Source organism: Podarcis pityusensis (genome assembly GCF_964106645.2).
Source record: "Podarcis pityusensis genome assembly, chromosome: 15".
Classification (NCBI taxonomy): Eukaryota; Metazoa; Chordata; class Lepidosauria; order Squamata; family Lacertidae; genus Podarcis; species Podarcis pityusensis.
In genome coordinates this window covers 19,498,778-19,511,451 of record NC_138040.1, presented here as the reverse complement: position 1 = coordinate 19,511,451, position 12,674 = coordinate 19,498,778, and the positions used below count along the sequence as shown (strand labels likewise).

At 44.1% G+C, this 12,674-nt stretch overlaps 1 protein-coding gene across 9 annotated transcripts in view; it reads right to left on the bottom strand.

Moving 5' to 3' along the window:
• NTM (neurotrimin) overlaps positions 1-12,674 on the bottom strand; it is a 796,613-nt gene that overhangs the window by 16,376 nt on the left and 767,563 nt on the right. For all 9 annotated transcript variants that reach the window (XM_080983640.1, XM_080983641.1, XM_080983642.1 and 6 more), the window contains exons 5-7: positions 9,799-9,933; positions 8,508-8,628; positions 5,772-5,923 (exon numbers count right to left, since the gene is read on the bottom strand). In XM_080983640.1, the coding sequence (XP_080839766.1) occupies positions 5,772-5,923; positions 8,508-8,628; positions 9,799-9,933 (408 nt within the window). The remainder of the gene's footprint in view (positions 1-5,771; positions 5,924-8,507; positions 8,629-9,798; positions 9,934-12,674) is intronic.

Below are 12,674 nucleotides of genomic sequence, written 5' to 3'. Positions count from 1 at the left end.
TTCATTTGACATTGAGTGTACATTTGGTAGCAGATTTTTTTATTTTTATTTTTGCAAGGCTGTATGACAGAACGTTGTGATGCATGTGATGGGAGAGATGTCATCAGGAATTAATAAATCAGCAGTATAAAACATTTTAGGCCCTGGTGTGGACACAAACACGCTGCCCCATTGCTTGGAAGGCTGCATGGGATCAGCCTCTCGAAGAGACTGCTTCTTCTCTTACACCCCCTCAAAATGCTTACCTCCCACCACATGAATCTCCCTTGTCTTTCTAGTTTCTTCATTGTATGACAGCAGCAATGACAGTTATTCTGAGTGACAGGGATGGAAGGATCTGTCAATTTTTGTTCCCTTGGTTTCTAGTGTTGCCAGTCTTAACTTCCGTTTTCCACATTTTGTGGCAAGTCCCATTGTGTTTTTCTCCTAATGAACGCATATCCTTATGCAGTTTTGACTGATGCACACATTTTAGTTTTTTAAAAGAGTTATTTATTTATTTAATCTATTTAACAAGGCTTGTATGCCACGTAATCATCAAAAAACATTCAAGAAGTTTCCACAAAACAACATAAATTAGTCATTAATAAAACTGATAAAATCAGTGCTGAAAATAAGTGTTGAACTTCGATTCCTCTAAATTTAAGAAAAAGGAGCAGGTTTTTTAAAATGCCATAATAAACTAAAATGACATGTTAAAATGGCATGTCTGAGTTTGCTTTCCTAAACATTTTAAAAAAGCAAACGCTGAAAACAGTATTCTCAGACACCTGCTTAATATCAACAGGCAAAAGTTTTAGAGTGTAGCTGCTGGCTAGTGTAAGGGGTAATTGTAGTACATGTGCTGTCCCATTTGCTGCAGTTTCTAACATGCCATTTTTATTATTATTATTCAAACAGCGGGGGTTGTGCTTGTTTTTCAAGCCCTCTTGCCTATCCCAAGCCTTCAGGATGGGCTGGTGGAAATCTAACTCAATCAATCATTTAAATCATAAGTAACTAAAAGACTGGGACCCTAATTTCTCACCATCCTACTTGTGACATACACAGAGATAGGCAAGCTGAAGCCCATGTAGGCAGGGATTCGGGTTTCTACATTTCTGTGACATCAGACTGCCACTTAAGATTTCAATAGGGCAAGAAAATGCTAATTCACTTGGGAAAGATTCTCAGCAGCATTTGAAGGCCCGCTCTTAGCTAGATTAATTTTCCAAACATGCAAATCTACAGTTCTCCAGTGTCTGAAGAGAAATGAAAGGGAAGGGCTCCTTAACCATATTTCTGCTGAAATACAAGGTAAAAGGTAAAGGGACCCCTGACCATTAGGTCCAGTCGTGACCGACTCTGGGGTTGTGGTGCTCATCTCGCTTTATTGGCTGAGGGAGCCGGTGTACAGCTTCCAGGTCATGTGGCCAGCATGACTAAGCCGCTTCTGGCAAACCAGAGCAGCGCACAGAAACGCTGTTTACCTTCCCGCCGGAGTGGTACCTATTGATCTTTCACTTTGACATGTTTTTGAACTGCTAGGTTGGCAGGAGCAGGGACTGAGCAACGGGAGCTCACCCCGTTGTGGGGATTCAAACCGCCGACCTTCTGATCGGCAAGTCCTAGGCTCTGTGGTTTAACCCACAGTGCCACCCGCGTCCCGGCTGAAATACAAAGCAGTGTATAAATTAGCTAAGCAAATAAAAATCCCACTTGAGCCATTTTCTCACTTAAAGTGACCTTTTCCCAGTTGCTTTTCCACACAGAGAGAAAAGATGTGGGTAGCAGCAATGCTGTGCAGAGAGAGAGAGAAGGGTCAAGCAACTCCCTCCCCACTACCATATTTCCATTGAAACTCACAGCTGCTTTTCATTTGAAACAAAGCAAAATAACACAGATTTTTCAGGAGATGGCTACATGATCTACAGTACATCCTCTTGTTTGGTCATGAAGAATAATTATATGTGGTCTGAAACACTGACGTTACCCCTGCCTGACATTTGGAGGGATTCCAGTGTGGACACCTAGAGAGTCAGACAAAGGAATAAATTGAGATATTTAGCTTCCAATTCCAATGCAGTGGCCACTTTGACTTCCTCTGGGACTCAAGCAGTCCTAGGCTTCTCTTTAATAGACTAAAGTAATATGGCACACAACACACGGGGGCAAAGGTTGCATCATGATGATCACCAGGCCAGGAGATGCCAGCCTCTCTTGTACCAATGGTAGGAGAATGCAATAGCCCCAATTCTAGTGGATGAACTATGCATGTCTGTTGTGTCCAGAGGCCTTGGATTCTTTGAAATAAGAACCTGGACTCAGGCTGTGCTTAGAAGATAAGCAGGTTTTGTTTTCAGTTTCTTGCTGACCCACAGATTAGCATTCTTCCTTCCATAATTCCCCTTCTGGTTACTATGGAAGTAATGGCAATGTATTTATGGGTAAATCTTCAGGAAACCTACTGTTCTGTATTGGCCCTCCTGGCTTGCCATACAAGGGACTGCCTGAGTCATCTCTCAGGGACTGGGCTTTTGGGGCCACATCTGCACCACACATTTAAAGCACTACTCAACCAGTTTAAGCAGTTGCTACTTCCTCCAAGTATCATGGTAACTGTAGCTTGTGAAGGGGACAAAGAGCAGTTAGGAGACTCCTATTCCCATAACAGCTACAATTTCCAGAGTCGCTTGGGAAGAGAAATTGATAATTAAATCACCCTAAGCATTGCAGCTCTGTTAAGGGAAGGGGTGCCTCCTAACAACTCTCATCACCCTTAACAAATGACAGTTCCTAGGATTCTTTGGGGGAAGCCATGACAGTTTAAAGCTGTGTCATAGTGCTTAAAATGGGTAGCGAGGATGTGATCTTAGCTCCTGTTCTCCATCAAAAGCAGTGGCTTCCTCCTCCACAGACCATATTAATGTTGGTTTCATTGATGTACCCTCTGTGTGGCTTCCTCTTCATGTTGCTTTTCACCTACCTGTCTTGGGCTGGGTCACTCCATACCCCATGGGACAGCACTTAAGCCATGGATAGGCAAACTAAGGCCCAGGGACAAGATCTGGCTCAATCGCCTTCTAAATTTGGTCTGCGGATGGTCCGGGAATCAGCGTGTTTTCACATGAGTAGAATGTCTGCTTTTATTTAAAATGCATCTCTGGGTTATTTGTGGGGCATAGGAATTCATTCATTTTTCTCTCTCCAAAATATAGTCCGCCCCCACAAGGTCTGTGGGACAGTGGACCGGCCCCCTGCTGAAAAAGTTTGCTGACCCCTGGCTGAAGCCCTCTTAAGAGTGTAGTATACAACAAGGAGGTTATGTTAAAATGGTTAATAGACATGGACTGGCATGGCTACTATCCCTACCACCCAGTAACAATCGGTTAAAGTGGGCATAGGAAGCCAGGGAAAGTGGGGCACTCCAGGTTTTGCTCCTCACCTCAGCTCCCAACTGGCACAGAAAGGCAGCCAGAACAGCTCTGCCTGCCACAACGTTGGAGAAGCGTGACAAATAAGCCAAGCAATTACAGCTGTCCCTGTCTGTGAGTGGTGTCAGATGGATCCATCACTCTAATCAGAGCTCTGGCATGTGGAGAAAATAGCTTCCAGATAAGGGTACAGAGCTCTTCCCCGCCTCCCTTTGCGAAAGTCAATTTTTTATTTCATGTTGCAGTAATAGAAAATGCGACTTGGAAGCAAACCTGGGATCACCGAGCCGCTTGGGTTGTTTATTCTCAAAAGCCTCACCTAACAGACTGCACTCTGGGGTGGCGATGTCAGAGAAGGCTCTCTGAGATGGTGGTGGTGGTGGCTGTTTTGTATATGGAGAGGAAATTTGTCCTCGCCACAACAGTCCCCTCTCTGCTTGATTACCTGAAAGGACAATACTCTGGAGGAGGGAATTTCTTAAGATGTATTTATAAAACATGAGTTGAGGAGGGGACCAGTTATCTGATGGATCTACAATGGATATATCAAGACTTCCCCAAATGAGGATGTTGTAAATGGGTTAGAAGTTCTATGGGGTTGGGATGGTTCCAGGTGCAAGTATTTAGTACTTCTTATCAGGCAACCATGGCACCTGAATGATCCCACCATGGAGCTATTTGGCTTCTAAAAATCTCAGAGGGGGATTGTGTGTATTCACGTTGTTCAAGTGTGGGGTAGTGGAGCCTCTGGATAATTCAGCTTCTGGATTTTTATATGTTCTGAAGAAAGAGCTGAAAGTCTAGTAATACAGTAAATGTTTTCCCGATTTAAGGCAGGAAAGTACTCTGTACTAGGCAGTTCTGACAACACTTCTGGGAGACACTGAAACAGGTGTACGTCAGAACAGGTGGGGGGGGGATTTCATCCTGCAGATTTCACTCAACTACAGCTCCCATCATCCCTGGCCATAGACCATGCTTTCTGGGGCTGATGGGAGTTGGAGTCCAGCAGGATCTGGCAGGCCACCGGATCCCCATACTGACTTCAGGTGGTGGAATGAAGAAGTTTGTTGGTGTAAGGTGCCAGAGAATCCCACAAAAAGTAGAATTCAAGGTGAATACTGGCATTCTTTTGGGGGGTGAAACTCCCAAGCAGTTTCCAGGGAAGGTTATCTTCTCAGGATGGTTTTCCACATCCACAGTAATGAATGTGTCAAAGTCCATGTGTCAGTGAAGAGGAGGTTGAAGTTGACTCAAGAAAAGTGGAATAGTGAAGCCCTTGCCGAAGTGAAGACAGCCAAAGTTATAATGGAACCAGCAGAGTTGTAGAAAATCCTGGACTGACTTTTGCTTCATTAGGAAGTTATAACCTTCCCTAAGTGTTACCCTGGTGGCTTAGTCCACCTCATTTCTTGTCCCACGCTTTGAGAGTAGCATTTGACAGAAGCCCCACATCCTGAAAGCTGTTGACATCTGCAGATGCCAGGGAAAGATGCTCAGTGGTAGAGATACTGCATTGCAGACAGAAGCTCCTGTGTTCAATCCCTGGTAAATTTGAGTAGGGCTAGTAAGGCCCCTTTTCTGAAGCCAAGGGAGAGCTGCTACCAGTCAACGTAGACATTTCTGAGCCAGATGGACCAGTGATCTGACTCAGTAAAAGCTACTTCTTATGTAATTTGTAAAGATTTGGTTGTCTATCCAGTGGCATCCCAAGGATAAGAGGCTAAGGAGGGAGGCTAGTCTTTCATGACTTTAATAAATGTCACGGATGCAGCACTTGTTCAGCACTTGTGGCAGAAAATATAAGAGCCCTGCTGGGTCAGACCAAAGTCCACATTCACCCCATACATTTAAAGCACCACAATACCACTTTAAAACAGTCCAGGCTTCCCCCAAAGAATTATGGGACATGTAGTTTGTTAAGGGTGCTGAGGGTTGTTACGAGACCCCTGTTCCAGAGCTATTATTCCCATAGTTCCTTGGGAGGGGGAACTGGTTGTTAAACCACTCTGGGCATTGCAGCTTTGGGGGTGGGGGATAGGCGTCTTCTGACAACTCTCAATGCTCTTAGTGAACTACAGCTCCCAGAATTATTTGGGGGAAGCCAGGGCTCTTTAAAGTGGTTTCCTGGTGCTTTAAATGTATGGGGTGTATGTTGCCCTAGTCTAGCAGTCTGTTACTACAGTGGCCAACTTGGTGCCAAAGGGAAGCCCATGTGTAGGACATGAGTCCAGTAGCCTCCCTGCCCATCTTTCCCAAACTTGAAAAGAGAGGGTTTTTAAACTCACCTGTCCACCCCTCCTGCATCTCCTTGACCATATACGATCCTATTGGAATACCAGGACATGCTTTACTTACCGTACAGAATGATGCTGGCGTTGGTGTTTCCTAGCTGGTTGTAGGCCACACAGGTATAGTTTCCATAGTCCTGCTCAGAGACATTGAAGAAAGTCAGGCGGGAGAAGAAGGCCTTGTTTTCCACTTTCAACCCTTTCTGTCCTTCAATGAGCCTGAAATAATAGGAGATAGCAAAGATAAAAAGAGGAAGACCAAGAAATGGTGACAAGTCCGTGATGGAAGCTAACAGAGTTAGCTGGCATTGCTGCCTATAACTGACTGCATTCGAGCACCATAATTAGATCTGAGCATTCACCAGGGGGCAATTCTGATGCCATTTTTGGGTCCACGTGATCCCTTGTATGGAGAGATTTCATCAAAAACATAAAATTGGAATGGGTTATCTAAGCCATTTATCTGGAGCTGAGAAGCACTTTCGTGACGTGGGATCATCGGATCCAAGCGTCCTTTCCTTCTCCACCTTGCAGATCCTGCCAGAACAAACAGCTCAAGGCAGAAGATTCCTTTGCCAGCTGCCTTTTAAGGAGACTCCATTGATTTGTCCACAGCACAGATAAACAATTCCAATGCAACGTGCACTGGCTCAGTGAATTCCAAAGGAGGAGACTGTGAATTCTAATGCTACACTAGAAAGGACCTTCAAATCAGATTGTAGTAGGGAGGGAGGGAAGTTCCATAGTTTAACTATGTGCTGCATGAAGGACTTTCTTTAGTCTGACCTGGATCTTCCAGCATTCAGCTTCCTTGAATGTTCATGTGTTCCAGTGTTATGAGAGAGGGAGAGAAACTTTTCTCTATCTACTCTCTCCATGCCATGCCTTGTTTTACACACTTCTATCACATCTTCTCTTATTTGTCATTTCTCTAAAGTAAAGAAGATTCAAACAACAAGGAACAGACACTAGGCAAAGGAACAGGATGCAGCTGAAGAACTCTACAAAGTGTCGAGGTTGCTGAGCATATTTTGGTAGATGTAAGACACTTTAATTTCCCCCCACAGTTATACCCCCCCATTGCCTGTGTCTCCCCTCTTTGGTACCTCATTCCCCCACCCTGATACTCTTGTATGCTGTTTAAAAGAAAAAGACAATGTGTGTGTCTCTTTGTTTGTGTGTGTGCTATGCTTAGCTACTTTTCCCTGCAGCCTCTTGCTCTGTGTTATTGCCCTGGCTTTTGATCCTGACTGACAGCATATTGGAAGCTCACCACGCGATCCACAACTTAAAACAAATGCCTTAATCAAATGGACAATATCTCCAAATTTGTGTTTTCAATGGACCTCTGCACTGTGGAGATAATTAGTGGAGGAGAGCTCCAAGGTCTGGGGATTTCTAAGGGAATTACACAAGCAGAGAATGATTCTAATTTGATAAGTAAGTCTCACTCACAAATTGGGGTGGAATTGTTACAGTGGAGCCTTGCTGTACCAATGAACTTTGGCAATGAGGGCTTCTATTAAACATAATTCCATGTTAGACACATAGATGAGAATACTGGGGTGAAGGGGCTGTGCCACATGCAGAAGATTACCACTTGCTTGCAGTATTATTACTCTTAACTCAGTGCCATCAATCTACTTTGCTGAGCAGCGTACAGGGAAAAGGTCCCTAACTTTAAGGAGCATACAATCTAAGACCCCATCTGTGCCCTGCATTTAAAGTAGTACTGTGCCACTTAAACATTCCAAGCTTCCAGCAAAGAATCATGGGAACTGTAGTTTGTGAAGGGTGTTGAGAGTTGATATTTCCCTCTACATTACCCAGAGTTCCCTGGCAAGGGTGACTGATTGTTAAACCACTATGGACACTGCAACTCTGTAAGGCAAATGGGACTCTCTTAACAACTGTCAGCTCCCTTAAGAAACTATGGTTCCCATGATTCTTTGGGGAAGCTTTGACTGTTTAAAGTGGTACCATAGTGCTTTAAACATATAGTGCAGATGGTCTCAATGTTGACAATGGGGATAATAAGAAGTTGGGTGGAGGAAGCAAAAGTGGCAAGTGAGTGTAAAGACAGGAATTGAAGACAGCGAAGCTAAAGGTAACATTGGACAAATGCTAGCAGATTCCCTTACAAGTTTGGAAGTTAATGCCCCTGCTTTGAAACATAAATTGATGGTTGGGGGGGGGGGTCATTCACTCTGCATTTCATTGTGATCCTGCTTAATTAACACTTTACAAAGCAAAACATGAGCGAAACCTTCCAAAATGTGCCCTTTTTAAAATTTTGCACTGAAGTTCATTGAGAAAAGAGAGAGAGAGAGTACAAAAGATGTATTGTAGAGGAAATATATATAATAGTGACCATAGCCTCCCTGCCTCCAGGCACATATATGTTAACCGGAATTGCATTGAAAATACATACAGAAAGAGAAAAGAATACAGAAATGGTAATGGGTTTTGTTGTGCAAAGCGTTTTTAGTAGAAAATATGTGCTACCCTATTTATGGAAATGGGAGCAAACTGAATTTAATAAATTTGGGGAAATGCGAAACAGAGGAAAACTAAAAGTGAAATTCATCCTTCCATAGAATTAGCCCCAGTTCTTTATCCACACTCAGTCGCTGAACGACTGCAGAGAAATGTGCTCATCTACCCCACCAGCACCATGCTGACTGTGCTTAGGGTGGAGCGGCTGTCAGTTTTCTAAGAGAGCAAGTAAATTCTGATGCAGTGATGGTGAGGATAGGTCCTGCTGAAATATCCTAATATCAGTTGCAACTAATCCTTCATGTACCTTTTGTCATCCTTGTACCACTGGAACTCGGCTGATGGAACTGCAGAGGCGTCACACTGGAGGATGCCTTTTTGTCCCACTGGCACCCCAGTGTTCTTAGTATCTGAGATGTATGGCGGGTCTGTAGAGAAAGGGACAAGTTGAGGGGTGGCTTTGGAAAATCACTTTGCTTTGCCGTTGCTTCAAGATCTTTCCCCTCGCCAGAGTTTTGCTTGTGCCAAAAACAAACTGCCAACGGCAGAAGGTTCCTTGGCCAGATGCGCTTGAAGAGTCAGTGACCAGATCCTGGCAGTGAACACTCAAAGGCTATTTTACACGCATTCTCAAAGGAACCAGTTCCAAACTATCTCTTAGACACTACCACTGCCCACACAGTTCCACTTTCTAACTCCTGCCCACTTGATCAATGCATCCTCAACTCTCTGCCACTTTTCAAGTCCTGTTGGTGCAAGATGTGTGTTTTGAGAACGTTCGTGTGTGCAAATGCATGCAAGTCCATGCAGGAATGTGACAACAAACACATGTGTATGCCTAATTGAATACGGACTTACCTGTGTGTGAATGAAGAAATGTGTGCACTTGTCTGAGTTCTGAAATGCGGAGTATGTGTGTAAATCAGTATGCAAGCATGCACACAAGTGTGACCCATTCATTGGGTGAACTGGACATTTGGTCTAGGCAGCATCATTTCTGCTGGGATGTCACTAGAAAGAGATGCTCCCAATTTACCATGTTACTGTTCAGCCCCCTTTTGGAAGATTTACTGTGGTGCAACAAATGTAGGTCTGTAGCTCAAAGGCAAAGCATGCACTTTTCATGCAGGGCACCATATTCAACATTCTTTAGTGGATGGCTGAGTTTTAGTGTTCTGCAACAGAGGAATCCAACACAACCGTTGTACTAGCAGAACTCATGCAACAGAATGGTCAATCCGCTGTGCAATAAAGTGACCAGCAATCTGCTTATGCATTCTTGTGCACAATGACATTCTGCTAGCACAAAACTGTTTTTTTGTCAGTGAAACAAGTATACTGCTACATAACTTTAACTTAGCACTACATTGGGTACAACTCAGAAGGTTCCAGGTTTGTCCAGCTTCATGTAAGGTAGCTTCATATGTTCTTATGAATTTATCTCTTGCAGGTATTAAAAGGTGCAGAGAATATGCCAAAGAAACACAGAGAATACACCAAGAAAGACTGTGGAAATCCTTCCAGCACCCCACCACACACACTACTGCTAAGCTGCAGCAACCTACACCCTGCCTTGCAACAACCTACCCAATACTCACAGTTCACTGTGACTTTTACTCTCCGCACAACAGGAGTGGCAACATCGTTGGATGCGCTGCATTCATACTCCCCTGACTGCTCCCGAGTGATGCCAGTGATCTCCAAGTACTCGTCTTCGCTCATGAATCCCACGGCTGCAGAAGAAAGAAAAGGATCAACTTTGACTATGCAGCAGGACAGTGTGGCTGGTGAGATACCTAGAAACAGTGCGCAATGTTCTCTGGGCATGCATCTTTCACCTGGCACTGCTGCTGTTGATGGGAGTTCTAGATACAGCCCTTAAAACAATCCTTTCCATTTGTTTGCCCGGATATCTTGATGTGGAGGAAAGGAGCATTATATATAAATGTGGTGGTAGGCAGCCAAGCTTGGCAGGCTGCCATTGATAATCCACGTGCGGGAGACACCAAACCCGCTGGCTCCTTTGAAAATGTGTGTGGGGAGCAGGGAGTTCCCTTCACTGTCAAGAGGAGAAATCCCCGGTCCATGGCTTTCAAGCCGAATCAAAGTGCATACTTAGCCTCATTTAGCTTACGTTGATGACCCCCTTCAGCAGACTTGAGTCATGCATTTGTACACACATTACCCAAAGAAATAAGAGTGCTTTCCTGCAGTGGTGGGGGCAGTTGGTAAAAGGAGAGAGTCTCCATAGTACTAGGGATATGTTTAAGGTATAGACATAAACTGGTTTTGCCCCAGTTTCAGTGCCATGGTTGCTACCACCGCCTCAATAATATCAAGAACTGGAATGTCGTGAAAGGGATAAGCAAAAAGGAATTCACCCCTCCCCACCAAAAAAAAAAAAAGAAAGAAAGAAAAGAAAGAAATTACAAATCCCAAGCTTCAAAGGTTGTGCACACAGCATACACTCAAAGCACATGGCTTTTCCCAAAGAATCCTGGGAACTGTAATTTGCCCCCAAAGAGCTACATTTCCCAGCACCCTTCACAGACTACAATTCCCTGAATTCTTTAGGGGAATTTATGTGCTTTAAATGTATGGTGAGTACGTAGTCTTGGGATAAAGTAAAATGAGATAAACTAGTTTCAAACTGGATTGCATTTGCAGTTCAGACATTCCCTCAAAATGCAAAACTATTAGATTATATCAGCATTAAAATACCTTTGGTATAGTGAGTCATTTTTTTGCAAATTGGAAAGTTCAAGTTTGATTTTGAAATGTGGGAAAAGGAAGGAAGAAACTTTACCAATCCCTTTAAAGGATAGCAGAAGGGTGAGGAGGAAGAGAGACATAAATAGAGCTGTCTTATTTATTTCTCTTAAATCTCCCCATCTTCTTTTATCAAATCTTTTGCAGCCCGGGTGTTGTAATTACTGAGCAGAGCATCTCTGAGACCGGTGTCACACTTAATATTCCTATTAATTTTAAATGTTAGTCCTTGGTACATATGTGTGGCAATTGGTGTCATATTTTAATTAGTCTTGCCCTACACCATCTGAAATTAATAATAGCTCGAATTACCAGTGTAATTTATAAATTAACATTGCTGCAGCATTAGGAAATAAATTAGCTGTGGACAGCTGTTTCTGGAACTGGACGACAATGGCAGTGAGAATGTTTTATGGTGGGGGGAGAGACACAGTACACACATATAACGTGCCCCCCAAACAGGGACTGAGCTAGTTATACAGGAAGACAAAATGCCCTTCTGCAAATACCCAGGGGCATGCAAAATCTTGCAGTGAGAGCTGTACGTCTGCAGTCCTCTTATAAATGACAGTACCCTTACAGCGCATGGGTGCATCTCAAATACATTCCTGGGAGGGTGCAGCAGTGTGAATGAGAGATGACTGTGCCAGCCAGGACACTGCATAGGGACCATGATGGGAACTGAAATCCCTCTTTACCATTACATTCACCAGTGCCTTCCCATTACTGATTATTTCCTCCCCCTCATCCCAGACGGCAGACTGTACAGAGGCAGCTACGCCTTGAGGCTTCCTGGTTGCCGCAAGAGCTCTGTGAACTCCTGCTACAGGCCAGCAGCACCCACTGGGGGCCTCCCCTCTGTTATCAGGGAAGGAGAGAGGGGGTCTGCAGAGCTCCCGGGGAAAAAAACAACAGAAGCTGGAAATGTCAAGCAGTTACTGAACTATTTCTCCCCAAGTCCTTCCCCTGGAGAGACACAGAGCCAGCAGGAAGGAAAGTCCTCAATGTCTCTGCTTTCCCTCTTTCTAAGGAAAACAAACTCTGGGAAAGTGCCTGGGACTCTTTGAATGTCTCATCACTCAGAGATTGGGGTGGGGGTGGCATGCAACAATACAAAAGCTGTCTTCCACACCTCTGATAAAGCAAAGGTTCCTACTGATCCCCAGAGGGTTGCTGCAACCCCAAATTATAACCTGTGCAAACATGTCTAGCAGTGCCTCTTTGACTCTATCTCCCCCATGGGGTGAGCCCCCTGCATCAGACCACTCTCTCTTTCACATACGCCAGCAATATTATTAGAGCCCTCCTGTCAAAGAATGATGAATTTGGGCAGGATTGCCAAGAAAACCATCTGTAGCCAATGGATGGCCCATGTTTATAACTGACAGGTCCTGATCTCAGCCCCCTCCAAGTGTCCCTATTTTCCAGGGACAGTCCCAGATTTACAGAAGCCATCCCAGTTTCTGATTTGATCCTGGAATGTCCCACTTTTCCTTAGGACATCCCTATTTTCATCAGAGAAATGTTGGAAGGTATGGAGTTAAGTGACTCCTTAGCCAAGGAGGTAAATAACTATACAACCTTCAGAAAACACCGGAAGGCATCTGTTTAATGTTGTATTATATACTGTATTTTTTGCACCATAACACTCACTTTTTTCCTCCTAGAAAGTAAGGGGAAATGTCTGTGCGTGTTATGGAGGGAA